The 19,868-nt window shown below is 38.3% G+C and overlaps 2 protein-coding genes across 17 annotated transcripts in view; one reads left to right on the forward strand and one right to left on the reverse strand.

The window, feature by feature from the left end:
* The window catches only part of ASPH (aspartate beta-hydroxylase), a 222,165-nt gene extending 213,763 nt beyond the window's left edge, over nt 1-8,402 (forward strand). For all 16 annotated transcript variants that reach the window (XM_050801980.1, XM_050801985.1, XM_050801981.1 and 13 more), the window contains one exon: nt 5,463-8,402. In XM_050801980.1, coding sequence (XP_050657937.1) covers nt 5,463-5,613 — 151 coding nt within the window. In that variant the 3' untranslated portion in view covers nt 5,614-8,402. The remainder of the gene's footprint in view (nt 1-5,462) is intronic.
* The window catches only part of CLVS1 (clavesin 1), a 207,846-nt gene continuing 195,297 nt past the window's right edge, over nt 7,320-19,868 (reverse strand). The window contains exon 6 of the mRNA XM_050802005.1: nt 7,320-9,505. Within this exon, the coding sequence (XP_050657962.1) occupies nt 9,418-9,505 (88 nt within the window). The 3' untranslated portion in view covers nt 7,320-9,417. The remainder of the gene's footprint in view (nt 9,506-19,868) is intronic.

Consider the following 19,868-nt stretch of genomic DNA (forward strand, 5'->3'; position numbering starts at 1 on the left):
CAATGGAGTCTGAACCGGGGAATTTCAGTAGATCGGAATGAGTAAGAGCTGTGTCAAATGTCCGTATCCCTGAGCTCTTTGACCCTTTTCTGTTTTCCACTCAGCCTGTTTCATGCCTTGCAGGCCACCTCAGCATATCATCTACAGATGCTAAGAATGTCTCTTAGGACCATCTCTGCTTCGGCCATAGAATCAGTGTCACTGCAGACATCTGAACCTGTTTCCATGTGATTCCTTTGCTTGAAATCACAATCGTGTCCTTTGCCTATCTCAGAACATTTTAGCAAAGATAATTAAGATATTATCTATCAGATTTCTAGGTGGAAGACTCTGTAAGCACCTAGTATCATCACTTAGCCTTATTATTATCAATGGTAATTCTGTGACCAAATTATAGTTATTAAGCATGCACTGCCAACATTTTATCCTTATCATTATTTATAATTATAATAATTTGAGAAGTTGACAGATTATGGAATACTGTTTTACCTTGGGACCAGATATTTTTATATCTTTTGACAATCCAGAGAGAGGCTTTCTTCTCTTAGTGGTAAGAAATTCTAACAGAAGGCCAGGAGCAGTGGCTCATGCCTGTAATCCCAACTCTTTGAGAGGCCAAGGCAGGAGAATTGTTTGAGCCCGGGAGTTGGAGAGCATCTTGGGCAACATAGAGAAACCCCATCTCTACCAAAAAAAATCCAAAAATTAGCTGGATGTGATGGTGCACACCTGTAGTCCTAGGTACTCGGGAGGCTGAGGTGGGAGGATCACCTGAGCCTGGGAGGCACAGGCTGCAGTGAGCTGTGATGGTGCCACCACACTCCAGCCTGGGTGACAGAGCAGATCCTATCTTGAAAAAAATAAAGGGTTGGGTGGGAGGAGAGAAAGCGAGGAAGGGAAGGAGGAAGTTCCAACAGTGAACCAAGCTTCCAGGGATGGAGAGCAGTGCCCACCCCCAATGCTGCTTCTCTGAGTCCTTAGACAAGGGCTGTAGCAGTACTTCCAGGCAGACCTCTGTCACAGGCCACTTTGAAGATGGTTTCTCCAAAGGGCTGATTCTATGTCATAATTTGAGTGTAACTTAATCTTATTTGATGGAGCTTTGCTCACAAAGCAAGTGGCCTGAAAACTAACTTTTCATTCTAGAGAGTCTTTGGTTTTCATTCAGAAGTGATTTGACATCTTTATGCTCCTCTCCCTTTGTTGTGGAAGAAAAGCACTCATCCTTTCCCAAGCATGTATACACCTCGAAGTTCACCTGGAGTCACTTAAGCCTGGACATCGCTTGTATGAGGTTTTATTGTTCTTCCATTTTCCCCTTTTAGGTGAATCATGACTGCAGTTTTAGTCATTCTATGTCTAGTAACTGATTGAAAGACACCATTTTTTTTAAGAGTTCAGAAGAAATCTACATTAAAAAATCTACATTATGTAATTGACTATCTTTGCTATTTTCTGGAGGAAATATATGAAAAAAAGTGGAAGGGCAAATAAATCCGACAGCACTCACTTTCCCCAAGAGTTTTGTGACCCTAAAGCAGTCCAATTAACAACCCTTTGGGATACCTCCCCAAATTTCTCATTTATAAAATCAATTAATTAATGGTTTACACTAATCTCTATTGTAATTAATGTATCTGGAAAGCTGCAAGCCTATGGTTCTTAAGTTCTACTCTTATATGCACTGATGTTCCGTGAGTGACCAGCGTGTTCTGGTGCTAATAACTTTTCCCAGTTCTCAGGGAATTTAATTTAATGAATGGAATGCTTAAGGCCTTTTTCCCATAAAACATTTCTAGATCTTTGGCTTTGTTATACCTATCATAATCTAGTGAAAAATGTCATTTTGTGTGGGCTAGAATTTTCTATTCAGTTATTTTAATTACTTCTAGTATTTTAAGTAGTTTCCGGATTCTCTGCCACCCAAAAAACTTTGAAAATCACTTGTCATTGCTGTACAAAGTACATTTCACAGATGCTCTGACGATGTTTTTATATCTCATCTCCCTTGGAAGTTTTTAGTTGTCTGAAAGGAAGGCAGATTTCATAAGGAGTGATGCCAAGGTCATTTTTGGTAACATACCACCTCCCAACATTTCACCTCTGTCTTTTATCTTTTCCCTATTTTTCTTTATATTTTCATTCCTTTTCTGTTTTATATTTTCTGTCATTAATTGAATATCTACTATGTGCCAACCATGTGCTAATCCTCACATCAATTATGCCAATGAAGATTCAAAGACTCAATTATGCTAAGTAGCTCACCTTAGGTCCCATAAGTAATAAATGCCAGGGTCAAGAGGCTTCCCCTCAAAGACCATAAATTTCCATCTTGCTGTATTGCTTCTCTCTTTCTCCTCTACCACATGCTCTCCTTTGCCTTTCCCTTTTTTCTCTATTTAATTGTAGTAAAATACACATAACGAAATTTACCATATTATCCATTTTTGGGTGTGCAGTTTAGTGATGTTAAATACATTCATATTGTATGACCATCAACATGATCTATCCTCAGAACTCTTTCTAACTTGCAAAACTGAAACTATAACCATTAAATAACTCCCATTCCCCTCCTCCCACCGGCCACTGGCAAATACTCTTCTCTTTTCTGTCTCTATGAATTTAACTGCTAGTCTAGGACCTCAGATGTGTATAATAAAATAGTAATTATCTTTTTATGTCTGGCTTATTTTACTTGACATAATGTCCTCAGAGTTCATACACATTGTAGCATGTGTCAAAATTTCCTTTCTTTTTGAGGCTGAATTAATATTCCATTGTATGTGTATACCACATTTTGTTTGTCTGTTCATTCATCAATAGACACGTGGGTGGCTCACACCTTCTGGCTGTTGTGAATAGTGCTGCTGTGAACATAGGTGCACTGCCTTTCATTTTGAGTACACTTCCTCCCTCATCTTTTACATAAATTATAAGGCTTCTCTGTGGTATCCACTGACATTGCTTAATCCCAGTGACAACACTAAGACCTAGAAAATGCCTGCCTAACTGTGGAAGCTGTGAACTGTTTCACTGATTTTTCTTGTCAGCGTATTTCCCCCACTTGGTTTTGCGTTTGTTCTCAAGTTGGGTTTTGCATGGTAATGAACGCATATTCTGCCATTTGCTCCTAAGTCCATAGATTTCTATCTTTTGCTACGCTTGATGGAACTCTAATGGAACTCTAAAAACCTTCAGAGGAGTTGTAAAAGAGCCAATCAACATGTGTGTGTTGAATGCAAGCGATGAGGCAAGGTGTATTAGTCCATTTCCATGCAGCTGATAAAGACATTCCTGAGACTGAGAAGAAAAAGAAGTTTGATTGCACTTAGAGTTCCACATGGCTGGGGAGGACTCAGAATCATGGCAAGAGTCAAAAGGCGCTCTTCTTCTTCTTCTCCTTCTCCTTCTCCTTCTTCTTCTTTCTTTTCCTTTTCCTTTTTATTTTTTATTTTTTATTTATTTATTTTTTTTTTTGGTGATGGAATCTTGCCCTGTCACCCAGTCTGGAGCACCGTGGCTTGATCTCGGCTCACTGCAACTTCTGCCTCCCAAGTTCAAGCAATTTTCCTGCCTCAGTCTCCTGAGTAACTGGGATTACAGGCATGCGCCACTACACCCAGCTAATTTTTGTATTTTTAGTAGAGATGGGGGTTTCACCATGTTGGACAGGCTGGCCTTGAACTCCTGACCTTGTGAACCTCCCTCCTCGGCCTCCCAAAGTGCTGAGAGCACAGGCATGAGCCACCACACCCAGCTGAAAGGCACATCTTACATAGTGGCAGCAAGAGAAAATAAGGAAGATGCAAAAATGGAAACCCCTGATGAAACCATCAGATCTCATGATACTTGTTCACTGTGATGAGAACGGTATGGGGGAAACTGCCCCATGATTCAAATTATCTCTCATCAGGTCCTTCCCACAACACATGGGAATTATGGGAGTACAATTCAAGATGAGATTTGGGTGGGGACACAGCCAAACCGTATCATGAAGTATGTGAGATAGCACGCTGGGTGGAGGTGGGAGGGTGGGTAGAGAAGTAGAGGTTTGGTTCCCAACTTCAACGAACTGTCAACTTGGAAATACTCAGTACTTTATCTGTTAGTTTACATAACTTGGAAATTTTATTATCAGATTTATTCAGTATGTCAGTTATTTTCCACTGGAATGATTTTTGCCCCTGCTCCCACCCTGGACATTTGACAATGACTAGAGATGTTTCTGGTTGTCACAACTATGGCAAAAACTGCAATTACTTTTGCACCAACCTAATAGTATAGGGAATGCTACTGCCGTACAGTGGGTGGAGGTCAGGGATGCTGCTAAATATCTTATAGTGCATGGAACAGCCCCTACAACAGAGAATGATCTGGCCTAGATGTCAGTAATACCAAGGTTGTGAAGCCCTGCAATATATGTAGTATTGCTCAGTTTATATTGGTTAATCACCTAATATGGAACATAAAAATTCACCACTAGTTTTCCCAAGGAAAACATCTTTATAATAATACAGTAACTTGAAATCAAGCTAGCATTTCCCATGCTATAATTTTCATTATTTGCTAATCCAGGTGCAAAATTTTTAAGGCTTACCTGGAATTTAGTATCTAAGGAAAATTTTCTAGCAAAAATTTTATTTTAAAAACATAACTTGGTATTGAATATATTGGCAGTTAATATCTATTTTTTTAAATAAGGAACCATCAATATCACTCATAAACTCTCTTTAGATTTGAAAAGCATTGTGTTAACTGCCTCCTGTATGTTTCTTTCTTAATAGACTAACACTATATTTAGATCTTAGTCCCTATACAGATATCTTATGAGGTAATGTTGGAAGCTCTATAGGGTGTTTTGCAGCATTGATTTAAAATATTCCATGGATAACCCACTTGCATAGAAGATGATACTAAAAATACAAACAAAATTCATTCCCAATCTGCCCATTTTCTTCAGCCGGAATACTAGCTAGGAAACTCCTAATTTAGTTTTCTACTTTATGGTTACCGTGTTTAAGTTGATTCCTTTCTTCCATAAAATGAAACTTGAACAAGTGGAGTGAGCTGAAAAGAAAATTGATTGGAAGTGTCTTAAAAAGCATAGAGATGCCTGAGACCCAATCACTGCCCATACGTCTAAACCAGAATAATTGCAAGACATATAATAATATACAGAATAATTGCAAGGCATGTAATAAGACCAGTATGTCCTCATCACAAATCCTCTGTTATTTGTACATCTCCAGTGCTGAGAAATGAAAACTGATGTTCATAGCAAGATTTCTGAAATTCTTTCCTAATCATCAAGGGAAGAATAAACTTGGGCTTGATGTTCTAGTTATTTGGTTATGTCCCAAAGGTTGTTACCAAAGGTAGTTCTCGCGCATGGACAAGAATTGATCCTCAGACATCTGAACCACACAAAGCTATATTCAGGAATCCTTGTCTTTCTTTTGCAGGACCTGGGAGGAAGGCAAGGTGCTCATCTTTGATGACTCCTTTGAGCACGAGGTATGGCAGGATGCTTCATCTTTCCGGCTGATATTCATCGTGGATGTGTGGCACCCAGAACTGACACCACAGCAGAGACGCAGCCTTCCTGCAATTTAGCATGAATTCATGCAAGCGTGGGACACTCTGGAGAGAGGCTGCCTTTCTGGTTCCATCTCCTTGGGTGTGAGGATAGAATTTCAAACACTAGGACTCTTAATCCCCTTGACTTGCAGCCTGAATAATTCTCAGCCTCCTGCTAGGGTTAGAAGACACTAAAGGGAATATTTGCCTCGCTACAATTCATTTAGGAAATGCCCTGCTGTGTGTCATCTCATGAAAGCAGTGGTCTTCTGCCAGTATTTAAGGTGAACATTTGATAGCTTCTACCTTACCAAAGATATTTTTTCCACATAGAATACATCTAATTCAGTGTATAAAGAGAACATATGTAGAAACTGTGAATGGATTGCTTTAGTTTGTAATTTTTCTATGCAGTTATATTTTTCTAGTGTAGCTAGACTATTTTGTCATCATGTACCACTACGTTTTTGTTGATTTTAATGACAAGCTGTATAAATGCTTTACTTCTAGCTGTTTAACGGTAGCATTACTGGGAAACTCAGACGTCCCTCTTTTAATTCTTCTTAGTAAAAGACACTCATGAAAAAAGCAGTTTTATTTTCCTAATACAAAAAAGAAAGAGGTCATTATGCCAGTGTCTATGAACTGTACCCATCCCAACTCTCTAGTCATTTGTTTTTTTATCTTGATTGAGATCCTCTTCTCACTATGCTAGTGGTGGGGATATTGACAAAATCCTATTTCTTTCAAAGAGGAACTTTTCACACTGAAAAAAGAGCATGGAATTATCTTATATTGTTATAGAAGTCCCAGATATAAATTTTTATGCGAATTATTAGAGCTTCTGGGAAAAAATTATAGTTCTTGGAAATAAAAATATGTTCTTTCAGGGTTAGGTGGATAGGTGGCTGCTAGGGTGTCAGGCTCCTGGCTGTTTCGCCATCCATGAGGCAAGGGCTGAGAATACAGTGTCTTTGCCTATGGTAGATTCATGTGAATGACAGGAAGCCAGCTCTTCAGTCTTGGAGATGATTTCTGCTACACTTCTGTAGAAATGTTAAGGATGGCAGAGTAAAAGGTTACCAAGAATGCCAGGATCTTTGTCCTGGGTGTAGGAGGTCCAGATTGCTTTCCTTTTTGATGAAAGAGTTTGGAAGACTGTCCCATCTCTCTGGCTTGAGAAGCCTCTGCCATTTTAAACATCGCTGTGAAATAGCAATTATCATCATCTATATTTAGTTTTAACATTACCCACAACATAGAAATAACAGTTAAAAATCGTCTTGCCTACTCATTCCAAAGATGAGCAAGTCATTAATTTAGTAAAGTATTAATGCATCAGATTTTGTATGTTTTGAATCAAAGCTAACTAGAAATGTTAGCTATAAGAATGTAATGATATTCATGCACTGAATTCTAAACCAATATGAACAAATATGCTGCAGGAATGGCACAGAGGTCACCAAATTTCATTCACAGGTAGAAAAAACGTGTGCTTTCTTTTCCATCTAAAAACAAAAGGAGACTTTCTTTATCTCATTTAAAGAACAGCTCTTTGAAATTGAAATTGACTCTTTTTGCTTGACCTTAAGGACATTAGCTTCCAATGGATAAGTTTGCAAAATACTTTTCCTGTTCTTTTGTTTTGCTGGTATTGAAAACATCCCACTAAATCAGATGAAGAGGCATGGGAGGAAAAATATCCAAATTAATAAATAAAATCGAGAAGAGAAGGCAAACTCTTGAAAAGTAAAAAGGTATTTGTGTCCTTCAGTATTTATTGAACAGAGGAAATAACTGACAAGGGCAATACAATTCAATGCTCATGTAGTCACATTCGCGTCACTTGTTGAATTTGGTTCTCATATGTATATTGCATACACATAAAGAAATTCAAACTATAAGTTGTCATTGTTGAGCCATCATCTTACATTCATGTAATGAAATTATGGAAGAGAGTAAAAACTAGCTCTTAACTTAGTAAATATGGTATTTAAAATCAGGTCACTACAGTAGGGTTCTAAGTATTGCCAATTGAAAAACTAGAAATGGCATTACTGTTGCAAAGTGTTGTCAATAATTGACTCCAATAGCATTGTAAATACTTGTATCCCATAACTATTTTAAACCCAAGCAATAAAATGGATTTTCTAATTCACTTTAATTCTTTCTTTCTCTTACCTATGTCTTGGTACATAAGAAAAGTGTTTCTGTCACTGCATTAGTAGAATTATTTCAATGTTATTATTTTTGTGATTTCCAATGTCTACACAAAAATGAATTAATTTAATTTATATTGTGATACAGCTGTTTGAGAAGTATTTTTAATTCTGTTTCAACTTTATTTCTCCAAGGGTATAATATGAAAGTTACTTCTGTTATTATTCTCTACCAATAGGGAAAAAAAATTAAAATATTAGATCCATTGGGAAAGAGATGTAATAAATAATTAAGATTAGTAATAACATTATCAGGGGTGATTTTGACGAGTTGAATAATCTCTTTCTCTTGAATTATTTAGCTAACAAATTAACTCTCCCAAATATTTAAAATGTAAAATCATATTTTACTGCCCATTATTAACTAAAATATTTTTGTTTGACATTGAGCACCAACTGGTCATACTAATAAATACCCATGTCATACAGATGGCTGGGCAAATAAGAGATATCTAAAAATATGCACCGGTCTTGGAAAACATGGCACAAGTAAGAATATCATATCATATGATGTCCATTTATTTTATATCTGATTTCTTTTGAATGGATAGTTAGGGACTCCATTTCTAAGGAGAATAGGTAAATAAAATGACCTTTGACATTTCATCTTGCATTTCTAGTCTTCTCTTATTTAGTACTTGCATATTTAACCATCCATATGGGTCTTGCTCCATGATTGAATATTTACCTTCGGAGCAACAACCACGTTCTTTCTCCACATCTTTAATGGTTGCAGGAGGGTTGGGGACAAGGGGTAAATGGTTTGATAGCACTTTTCTTTGCTGTAGTGACCCAGTTGAGACAACTGGAATGGATTCATTAATCACTGACATGTGTTTTCAATGAGACAGCTCCTCTGCAGACACACGCTGCACTAATGGGCTCTTGAACTGCCTTTGGAAACTCACATTGCTCAGATGAAATAATTGTATTTCATGTGCATGTGTCTTCCTTTAAAGTCAGCTCATGACAGTCAGCTAGTGGCCTGACAAGAGATGTGACATCAAAATAATTTTTTTGCAGGATATCAAAATAAGCAAACTTTGCAAATACCCAGACCTATGAGAACATGCTCTTAGGCTGAACAATTCAATGCTGGTGATGAGGTCAAAGGAAATAATTCAGTAAGAATGGAAATTACCAGAGATGCTATTGTCTCAGGGCTTTGTACTACATGAAACTTGACAGTGGTGTCTGCACAGTTTAACTCTGATACATTTACTTGGAAATGCACTTAATTTTCAAAAACCGGACAGGGTCCTTGTGTGATACCTCAGAAAAATTCTTGTCCTAATGCAGTGTGTGCATCAAATTTAGTTTTTTATTTTTTCAATTTATTTACTACCATAAATAGGAAGGATAATCTTTTTTACATAAATGCCTTGCATCATCCTCCAGTCCCCTCACTGTGGTGGGGGGAAAAAAAAAGCATCTCTCAAGTCTTTGTCCAACTTTGGCTGCTCAGACCGATGGCTGGTGACAGTCACTGCAGGGGGTCAGGAGTGGAGGACCTTGTGTCAAGCAGAACACACGTGTCTGTGTGGGTCAGTTGCGCATGTGCTTCCTGGGTGGCTGATACCACTGAAGGCCAGTGTGCGGGAGCATTGGTGTGACTCAGGGTTCAGTCCAGAGCCAGGAGTGGCTGAGTGTTCTCATTCTCTCCCTTCTCCTCATGTTTCAGGGTCCCAGCTTCTACCACAGACTGAGATCTAACAAGAGGGGAGGGAAAAAGACAGAATTACAAACAATTCATGGTGACAATTTTGGAACCTTTGAAGACATCTGGATTTTATATTTCTCTTTTTAATAGACACTCAAAAATTAACTAGGTGCAGTGGCACATGCCAGTAATCCCAGCTACTCAGGAGGCTGAGGTGAGAGGATCACTTGAGTCCAGGAGTTTGAGGCTGCAGTGAGCCATATTGTGACACTGCACTCCAGCCTGGGTGACAGAGGTAGACCCTGTCTCCAAAATAAAAATAAGAAATAAAGACACCCAAAATAACTGCATAATGTGTTCCCTTTCATATCTCTGTTTTTCTTACTTTTGCTTGCTATACCATATTTTTATGGCAAAAAAGCATTTTGGAGTATTGGAATATTCTTTGCAGTGATCACTTCTCTTGGTAAAAGGGACATATGTATTCTAGCCACACTCTGCCCCAGCATCTAAATATCCTGTGTACCTTGAGATATATAAAGTTTGTTGAATTTTTAATGTTTTAGTGTACCTTTTAAATCTTTTGTCTCTGAGAGTCACTGGAAACTATCATGCATGATGTTAAGACTATGAATCAGATGGTAAAGTTAGACTCTGTCCCTTACTGGCTGGGAAGCTAGGGGAGTTCTTGAAACTCTCTGGACCTTGATTCTCTCACCTGCATATTACAAGTATTACCTACTTCCCACAGTTGTTGATAAGGACTACAACTAATAATATGCATAGAGCATTTGGCATGAAATTATAGTTAAAACTTATGAAGCACTCTTATGAACAACCACTATTGCAATACTAGTAATGATCATTAGTTTTTGATGTGTCCTTTTATATTGAAGTAATAATGATTTTTTCTGTTTATAATATGAATTAAACCAAATTATTTTTCAGCTTACAGATAAAAGATTATAAAAAGAGTTATGCAGCAGATATTTAATAAATGTTCACAACTAAAAACATTATTATGAAAATTGTTAAATTGTTCAAATAAGTAAAACTTACATATATGTGCAATAAATTGTTAACTCAGTAGACCTGGGGTGCCCAAACCCTACACCTTACAAGTTTTCAAGACTGGCCTTTGGCTCCTCTAAGCCCTTAGAATAGCCTACCTGATAAGAAGATCTTTGTATATCTGAGACCTTAGTTCATGCCAAGTAGTTTATGCTAACAGTGTGATTTATAGTGCATGCTTACTTTTGTATGTCTGGGCTTTTAGGTCACACTGTATCAGTTTGACCCTTTTAAGGCAGTAAGAGTGTCAGAGGTGTTTGAACCAGAGCAACTCCATCTTAAATAGGGGCTGGGTAAAATAAGGCTAAGACCTGCTGAGATCATTCCCAGAAGGTTAAGGCATTCTTAGTCACAGAATGAGATAGGAGGTTAACAAAAGATACAGATCATAAAGGCCCTGCTGATAAAACAGATTGTAGTAAAAAGCCAAACAAAACCCACCAAACCAAGATGGCGATGAGAGTGATTTCCAGTCACCTTCACTGCTACACTCCCACCAGCACCATGACAGCACCAGCACCATGCCATAGCAACATCAGCAAATTAACCTATATGGTCTAAAAAGTGGAGGCATGAATAATCCACCCCTTGCTTAGCATATAATCAAGAAATAACCATAAGAATGGGCAACCAGCAGCCCTCAGGGCTGTTCTTTCTATGGTGTAGCCATTCTTTCATTCCTTTACTTTCTTAATAAACTTGCTTTCACTTTACTCTATGGACTTACCCTGAATTCTTTCTTGCACGAGATCCAAGAACCCTCTCTTGGGGTCTGGATTGGGACCACTTTCCAATAACATCTTTCTGGTAAACCACGAAGGGATGATACTGAGGAAACCCCTGACCAAAGACTAACGTTGGGTAAGTAAGTGGTGGGGTCTGGTAACAAGAGGGGATGGGGGAAGGCTGAGGACTGAGCAGTTAAGATCAGTCACAAAGGTACTGTATGCCCATGAGACTGACCCCCCCCATAAAAACCTGGACACCAGGGCACAGGTGAACCTCCTTCATTGACAACACTTTGCAGATGTTGTCACACATCTTTGCTAAGAGAATTAAGTTCTGTTTATGTGATTTTACTGGAAGGACAACTGGAAGCTTACAGCTGGTCCTTCCTGGACTCCTCCCTACACATGGCCTTCCATTCCTGATTGCAACCTATATCCTTCTCTGTAATAAACCACAACTGTCAGTCTAACAACTTTTCTGTGTCCTGTGGGTCTTTCTAGTAAGTTAGGAAAACATTACTAAAATTATCAAATACAGAAAAGGGTGGTCTTGATGACCCCTTCAACACAAAGTATTAAAACACTATGTTTGCACATGGTATTGTTCTAAGAAGTTCTTGACATATATTAGCTTATTTCATTTTCACAACCCTTAGTTGTGTATTAACATGTATTTACATTGACATATATTAACATTTCATTTTCACAACCCTTAGTTTTTATAGACGGAAAAAACTAAGGGACTGAGAAGTCAAATGATGTATAAAAGGTAACACAAATAGAAGGTAGAGAAGTTGCCAGGTTTATTACCAACACACAGCTCCTGGGTATACCAAAGGCCACAGAGGTGTTTAACTAAACCATCTAGTGTTCCTTCCACCTCACCATAAAAATCATTGTTGGTTTGCTTAAGTTTCCTGTCTCCTTTCGAGATATGTGTGTACTGTGGAAAGGATAAAGTTAAGAACTCAAGAAGCAAATCAGTACAAGTGTCTCAAAAAAATTTATTTCTACTGTAACTATCAATCCATTCAAACAGTCCAATCTTATAAACCAATCTGGACCTTTGAAAGTGAAATGGACTCATGGACTCATTTACTGCTAGGATGGGACAAAGGAAGGAAACCCTAGGTTGTAGTTTAGCCCCAGCCCCCTAACACATTTCCAGTGCATTTTTCTCTTTGTTTAAGCCCAGTGTGCATGTGGGGAAGGGAGAAGGGTAGGTTTGTATGAGGAACAGAAAAACAGAAAATCCAGAGGCATTAAAACAAACAGCAAGCATGAAGACAACCAGGGGACCACAACCACCGACACAGGCCAACCTCCCTCCAGCACCTTGGACAGCTGCCCACCTGTTTGACCTATGGACCCTGTGGAGATGGAGAATATTGGTGGCCATCTACTTTTACAGACCTTAAACTCCATTTACCTTCTGTCATATGACTTCACTTTATTTCACAACATGGCATGTGAACCACAGTCACAGAGTTAGAGGGAAACAGTAACTCGTCTAGACCAACCTGATAGGAAATCTTCAGTAAGGAGTCATGCAGCCTCTTCTCGAACATAACCAACTGGAGAAACCTGCTCCTCCATGCCCCTAAAGAGGCAACTCAGCTAGGAAATCATTCCTTACATTGAACTCAGATCTGCCCTTTCTACACTTCTATGTGCAATTTCTGGTTCTTTCTCCTGGAGCCACTAGAGTAGATGCAAGTACCTTTTAGCCCTCCCACACCCGCCCAGCCAAGGCTAGTCAGATTCCTCTTGTGCCAAAGTTTCTAAAACTGGACACCTTAGCACTCTCCTGTATCTCTTCATCAACTGGCTGGGTTGCCTGCATACTCCTGGTGTGACCTCAGAATAGAGTAAAATAATTGCTTCACCTTCTTGATTTTTTGTTTGTTTTTTGCCCTGTTTGCTTCTGTTGAAGTATTTTAGAACTGCATTAGCCTTTCTGGCACTGATACAATACAACCAAAGGGAAATCTGACTGTATTTATACATCCTGCTATGCTGCTGTTAACCATTTCTCTCCCATCTCAAAGGTACATGGTTGGGTATTAAATTTCATTTTCTTGAATTTGCCTCATGTTTCCAATCTATCTCCATCCTTTTGGATCTTGAAATTTGTTACCCATACAAATGATTATCTGTGATTTTTGTGTTTTGGATCTGTTTCAAAACTTTCCCTTTCCCTGTTTTGGGAGCCACTATGAAAAGAAAATCAAATTCTCAAATAATGAGTTTTTAAATAATCACTTATTCACACACTCATGCTAAGAAATATTCGTGAACATCTGCCATATGCAACGGACTATGAGCAATGTGCCAAAACTTTTATTCTTTTGTGGAAATACTGCTTCAGTTATCCAGCCATAGACCCACAAACAGACTTAGAATCACTGTGACAGGCACCCCCATTACCTAGTCAGAGGAGAGGCAGTTTTTTGGGGGAAGGTGTTAGACATGAAAGGAAAGGAATGAAGAAAAAAATTGTCTTTCACACATTATTCATAGTTCTTGTTCAGGTAGCCAACTTTCACTTCCTCCTCCACATGATGTCAAATTGGGATCTACATGATTTCTTCTAATAGATTTACTGGCAGCACAGTCCCAGAATGCAGGCTCTCTTACCTCCACCAATAAACTGTGTGCCGTGGTTGAATAGTGAGTAGCAATAGGACAACTCTGAGACACAGAGGCCGAGGAACTAAACATAACTTTTTATTTTTTGGTTTACGTTTTCCTGAGTGAGAAGATGACCATATAGTCTTTTTACTTTCAGCATGACATAATTCTTGTTACCTGGTCACACAATAAACATTTGATATAAGTAGCACATTATGTTATGAAGTATTTTAAATTCACTGTAAAGAAATAGAAAGTAAATGTTGCTTTTCAAAACCTCTAGAAAAAAAGAAATAAAGCCAAGAGAAACAACCTTTTAAATCTCGCCCTCAGTACATTCAGCTGATTCAAAATGCTCTCCGGGAAGACCAATCAACTGCTCACTAACCAACATGTCTCCACCACTTCTAAACAGAGTGCTTAGGAATTCTGCACTTAGTACATTAACTATGGAGAAGCCACTTGCTTTGAGGCTTTGTTGTCCTGATCACTCTTGGTGGTAATCTCTTCATTCAGTGACTTTGACTTCTCACAAGAAGCTTAACACATCTGCTAAAACAAACATTTCTCTAGGGTTCTCTTTCCAACACTGAAAGTCAGCTTAACCCCAAGGGCAGGCAGGGGAGTGATTTGAGTTATTTCAGCCATCATTATCTCAGTGGTGGAGCAGGCAGCTCTAACAAGGCTTCATTGTAGCCTAGATAGCCATATTTTGTTTTCTTGCTATTCTCTCTCTCTCTCTCTACCCTTCTTTACTCTACCCTCCCTTACTTCACCATCTCCCTTTCTCTCTTTCCTCTTTCTTCCCCAAAATTGGAACTTTCCCAACTTCATTAAGGATCTATGGCTGTGGATTTTTATTGATTCTAGTAGTGATCAATGCTTATGAAGAACCAGATGAAAATGGAAAATGTTGGCCATGATTCAGTCCATTCTGCACAGACTTACAACTGGACTGAGAGTTCTGCTTTCAGGTCTACTTTTATGTTCAAAAATTTATTTAGTTACCTTATCTCAACAGCTAACATTCACTTTTTCTTCTTCTTACTAATGCCCTGCATTGCCTTCTTGAGCTATGTGGACCCCAATAAAGGCACAGGAATGCTGCTCTCCAACCCCAGCATTCACCAAGAGTCATAGAGCACCCCAGCTACAAGGAACCTCAGGGGTGATTCAGTCAAACCTGCATTTGAATCAAGTTCTACCCATCTGTTTTCCAGGATCAACATCATCATTTCTTCAGGAACTATGCCACAGTATCAACTTTCTTTCTTAAAGTCAACAACAAACTTGGTTTTATGGAATAACACAGAATTGCCTAATATCTTAGTGAGCCTATGTAAAGACTTCTAAATAGGAAGAAATAAGTTTTTAGAAAGGTATCTTCAAATAATTCTAAGTAATTCTGCTCAGTTTTTCTCCCCCAAATAACTTTAAGTGTCAAGGAAATTCCCCAGAGAAGCTCCAGTGTGAGCTTGAAGAATGATGGCTCCGTCGCTTGCTTTGTGATCTTGGGTGAATTCGGTCTCCTCGTGTGTAAAATGAAGATAGGATAGTGGCCACATCATGGGTGCTGGGGATGATGAGGATTAGATAAATTAAGGTGTGGAAAGCATTTAGCTCAGTGTCAGCTGGGTATACCCATTTGTTCTTTTTAGCTCTTCTTATTCTTCCCTATTTGCAGATAAGAAAATTAAGGTCCAGGAATATCGATTGATATTCATTTACGAATTTAGCCACAAAGCATGAATTGAACTCAAAATTGCCATGGCCCCACTAAAAAACTTACAAGAGAGAATTGTGTGTACTGACACATTATGTGATGTGATAATACATGAAAAACTAACGTTTCAAAATGGATGAAGTCTAGTATTTTAAAACATCAAAATAATTGATAAAATAATTCCACATAAAAGCTAACCTTATTACCTTACTTAATATCTTTAAGTTTTTAGAAGTAACACAGAAATTTCTTAATAATTATTTCTGTAGCTTCAGCGCAATATAGTTATGGTTGTTTTCAACTGTGTAAAGCCATGAAATTTCTTTCTACTATAATGCATTCAATAGTAACCTTGATAAGGAGACTTAAGGAATATTTGTAGGACATGTATTCTTCTGTTCAGCTACCAAACTCTTCATAATCAGAATCATCCTAGCAGGCAAAATGATTGTGCTCACTGGGAACAATTAATGTTTACTGAATCCGATAAATAATTTTTTTAAGAGAAGCCTAAGCAGCAAATCTTTTCCCTATCAAAGTAAACAAAATAACAAATAAACCTCTCTCTGCTTTGACAATACAATTTGCCACAATTTACTGAACTGGAAATATAAGAAAACAGTCCAAAAAAATAAATGTTCTATAACTTTTGAAGCAAACTATTTTTAGAGTGAGCCAAACATTCAATTCCCAGCACTTGCCTACATGTACTTTAACTCATGTATCAAGTATTTCTACCAAAATGTGGTGGGCTTGGACATTGTCTGCCCATCTTGTAAAAAAGAAGAAAGACCCCCCCAGAAAAAAAAAACATGTGCACCTTCAGAAAGGATGGAAACAGGTGGGTTTCATGAAAACTGCACTGTCCGATACAGAGCCCTGACCACAAGAGGCTACTGAAGACTTGAACTTGGGCCAGGTTGAATGGAGATGGACTGTAAAAGGTAATGTACACACCAAATTTTAATGACTTAGTACCAAAAAAAAGTAAACTATCTCATTAATATTTATTTAAATCACACAGTGAAATTATAATATTTTGGATACATTAGGTTAAAGAAAACATTAAAATTAATTTCACCTGTTTCTCTGTATTTTTGTAACATGTCTATTAGACAACTCAAAATTACATATGTGACTCACATTTTTCCATCGGATAGCATTGGTCTGGAGCCTCATTTACTGCATTATGCTTGTGACTGAACCTAGAATAATCTAGTAATCCTTATTTAGAAGTCTATAGTCATGTTAAAGAGCTTCGGTGACAACATCAGTGTCTGACATCACTAGCACTCGCCGTTCTAAACGCTTCCCATGTATTAGCTCATTTAGTTCTCAAACTGACACTCACAAAGCGCCCCTCCTGTCCCAGTGACAGGAGAGCCATGTTCTTAGCATCACTGTTGTCGTTAAAATTCTAACTGGAAAGAAACTTTAGGTTAGACTCCATTCATCTGTTATCATTTAGATAAAGGTGAAATTGTACTTGTAATTGTATCTCAAAATAAATAAATAATATGAATAAAACTCGAGGAAGTAACAGTTGTCTGTGCTTTTTCCATTTGCATGTGTTCGTGCTATTTTGTTTAGCCAAAATATAATTTCTCCTGCTTTTTTGATCAGGTTAACACCACCTAGTTTTAAGGACACCTGAAGAACAGTTAGCATTCTTAGCCCTTCAATATTAGTTTCCCTCTTCTGTGAGGTTACAGCATCCAGGGAAATTGCTATTGCAACATGTAGTGCAATATAAAGAAAGTTCGAATTTAATCTCTCAATAAATTATGCATTTCTTATTAAAAAATCTTCAGGAAATAATATAAACCACTTGAAAAAATAAGCTCTTCTTGAAGATGTTATAGCAAAATTAACATTAACTTTATGACTGCAGATGATTGTGGCTGCTCATGATAAGGGCCCTCTGAGAGGTAGATAAAGTGAGAGCACTGGGCTATGGTTTGGGCACCTCTTCTTGTCACTCATGTCACTAACTTGCTGTGCCACTATGAAGCAGCTCACACAGCTACTCTGACCCCACATAAAACAATGATCTTCAACAATATCACATTTGTAGCCACAAGTTTCTGTGAATACTACCAGACTGGACTACAATCACCAATTGTTCTTGAAAATAATTAGATTTTATTTTTCAAAATTCTACAATTCACACTTTATGTTAATTTGTTCAAATAGTCTAAGTACTTCTCTACCTCAACATTTGCTTTAACTTCCTTCTAGAAAAGCCTAGAAAGTCTAAAAATTACACAAGGTTGGCCTTTCCTAAAGTTAGGATGTGCCCAATACATTTAGGTTTCATGAGTCAAAATGATTTCCTTTTTTTTTTTTCCTCTTTGAGATGGAGTCTGGCTCTGTCACCCAGGCTGGAGTGCAGTGGTGCGATCTTGGCTCACTGCAGCCTCTGCCTTCCAGGTTCAAGCGATTCTCCTGTCTCAGCCTCAAGGAGAGTAGCTGGGATTACAGGCACCCACCACCATGCCTGGCTAGTTTTGTATTTTTAGTAGAGACGGGGTTTCACCATGTTGGCCAGGCTCGTCCTGAACTCCCGACCTCAAGTGATCTGCCCACCTCAGCCTCCCAAAGTGCTACGATTATAGGCATGAGCCACCGCGCCCAGCTGATTTACCTACTTTATTTATTTATTTATTTATTTATTTTTTGAGACAGAGTCTTGCTGTGTCACCCAGGCTGGAGTGCAGTGGCATGATCTCGGCTCACTGCAATCTCCACCACCCAAGTTCAAGCAGTTCTCCTGCCTCAGCTTCCCGAGTAGCTGGGACTACAGGCATGTGCCACCATGCCCAGCTAATTTTTCGTATTTTTAGTAGAGATGGGGTTTCACCAGGTTGGCCAGGATGGTCTCAATCTCTTGACCTGGTGATCCACTTGCCTCGGCCTCCCAAAGTGCTGAGATTACAGGTGTGAGCTACAGAGCCAGGCCCGATTTACCTTTTATAAATGTTTTTTTACTTCCATAAATTTCTTTGGTTTTTTTGTTTGTTTGTTTGTTTGTTTTTGTTTTTTGTTTTTTGTTTTTGCCAGAGTTTTGCTCTTATTGCCCAGGCTGGAGTGCAGTGGCACAATCTTGGCTCACTGCAACCTCTGCCTCTCAGGTTCAAAGCATCAAAGCATTCTCCTGCCTCAGCCACCTGAGTAGCTGGGACTACAGGAGCACATCACCACATACAGCTAATTTTTTATTTTTAGTAGAGACGGGTTTCACCATGTTAGCCAGGCTACTCTTGAACTCCCGATCTCAAGTGATCTGCCCACCTTGGTCTCCCAAAGTGCTGGGATTACAGGTGTGAGCCACTGTGCCCAGCCCGACTTCCATAAATTTCTAAATGTTAAATTGAGAGCTGCCAGGTGCTACTTAATGGCTATTTGCCTGTGTCCTTGTTAAAAATGTTTTAGTTTCTTTAAAGTATTGTATTGCTACAAGTGGTCTGCCCTCAGGTTGCAATTTCCTGCTGCAGAGAGTAGCTCCCACTAAGCTCTTTTAAGTCTGAACTGTAATGACCAAGGGTATTCCAGATGTGCACCACAATTCTAAGCAGCACTCAGTAACTCTTGTTTGACACACCTGAAATCAGTTTAATACCATTTTGGAAAAGAAGATTTCAATATACACTTTATTTGGATATTTTAAGAAATATGTACAGGAGTGTTCATATCTCCACAGCAGTTCTTCATCATCACCATCAACAACCACAACCATTTGTTGAACACTTACTACATGCCAGGTTCTGCACTAAGTATTTAGTCTGCATTATCTTTGTTTAATCTTCACAATAATCTTTATCTGTCATGGTTGCAGTGTAAAAAATAAAAATAAATACAATAAATAAATAAATATTCACAATAATCTGAGCTGGGTATTGCTAATTCCATTTTGCAGATCAGGAAACCGAGCCTCCAATAAGGTAATGAATATGTGCAAGTTTCCACAGTAAGTTGTGGAACTAGAACGGGAACCCAGATCTGATTCTACAGTCCCCATTCTTAAGCACTATCTCTTGCACTATACTATACAAAAAATACCTACAACTTGGTAAGAAACCAAAGGACATGAACATGTATATTCATATTAGTAAATGTTAATATTGAAGTTCTCATAGAACCATTTTTCTCATTGATGTTAATGAATCCAATAGTTTATATTAATCAGCTGTTAATTTATAAAAAGTTTGTTTTAGGCACAGCAAATGAAATAAAAAAAATAGATCATCATTGAGAAAAAA

The sequence above is a fragment of the Macaca thibetana genome, chromosome 8, assembly GCF_024542745.1.
Source record: "Macaca thibetana thibetana isolate TM-01 chromosome 8, ASM2454274v1, whole genome shotgun sequence".
NCBI lineage: Eukaryota > Metazoa > Chordata > Mammalia > Primates > Cercopithecidae > Macaca > Macaca thibetana.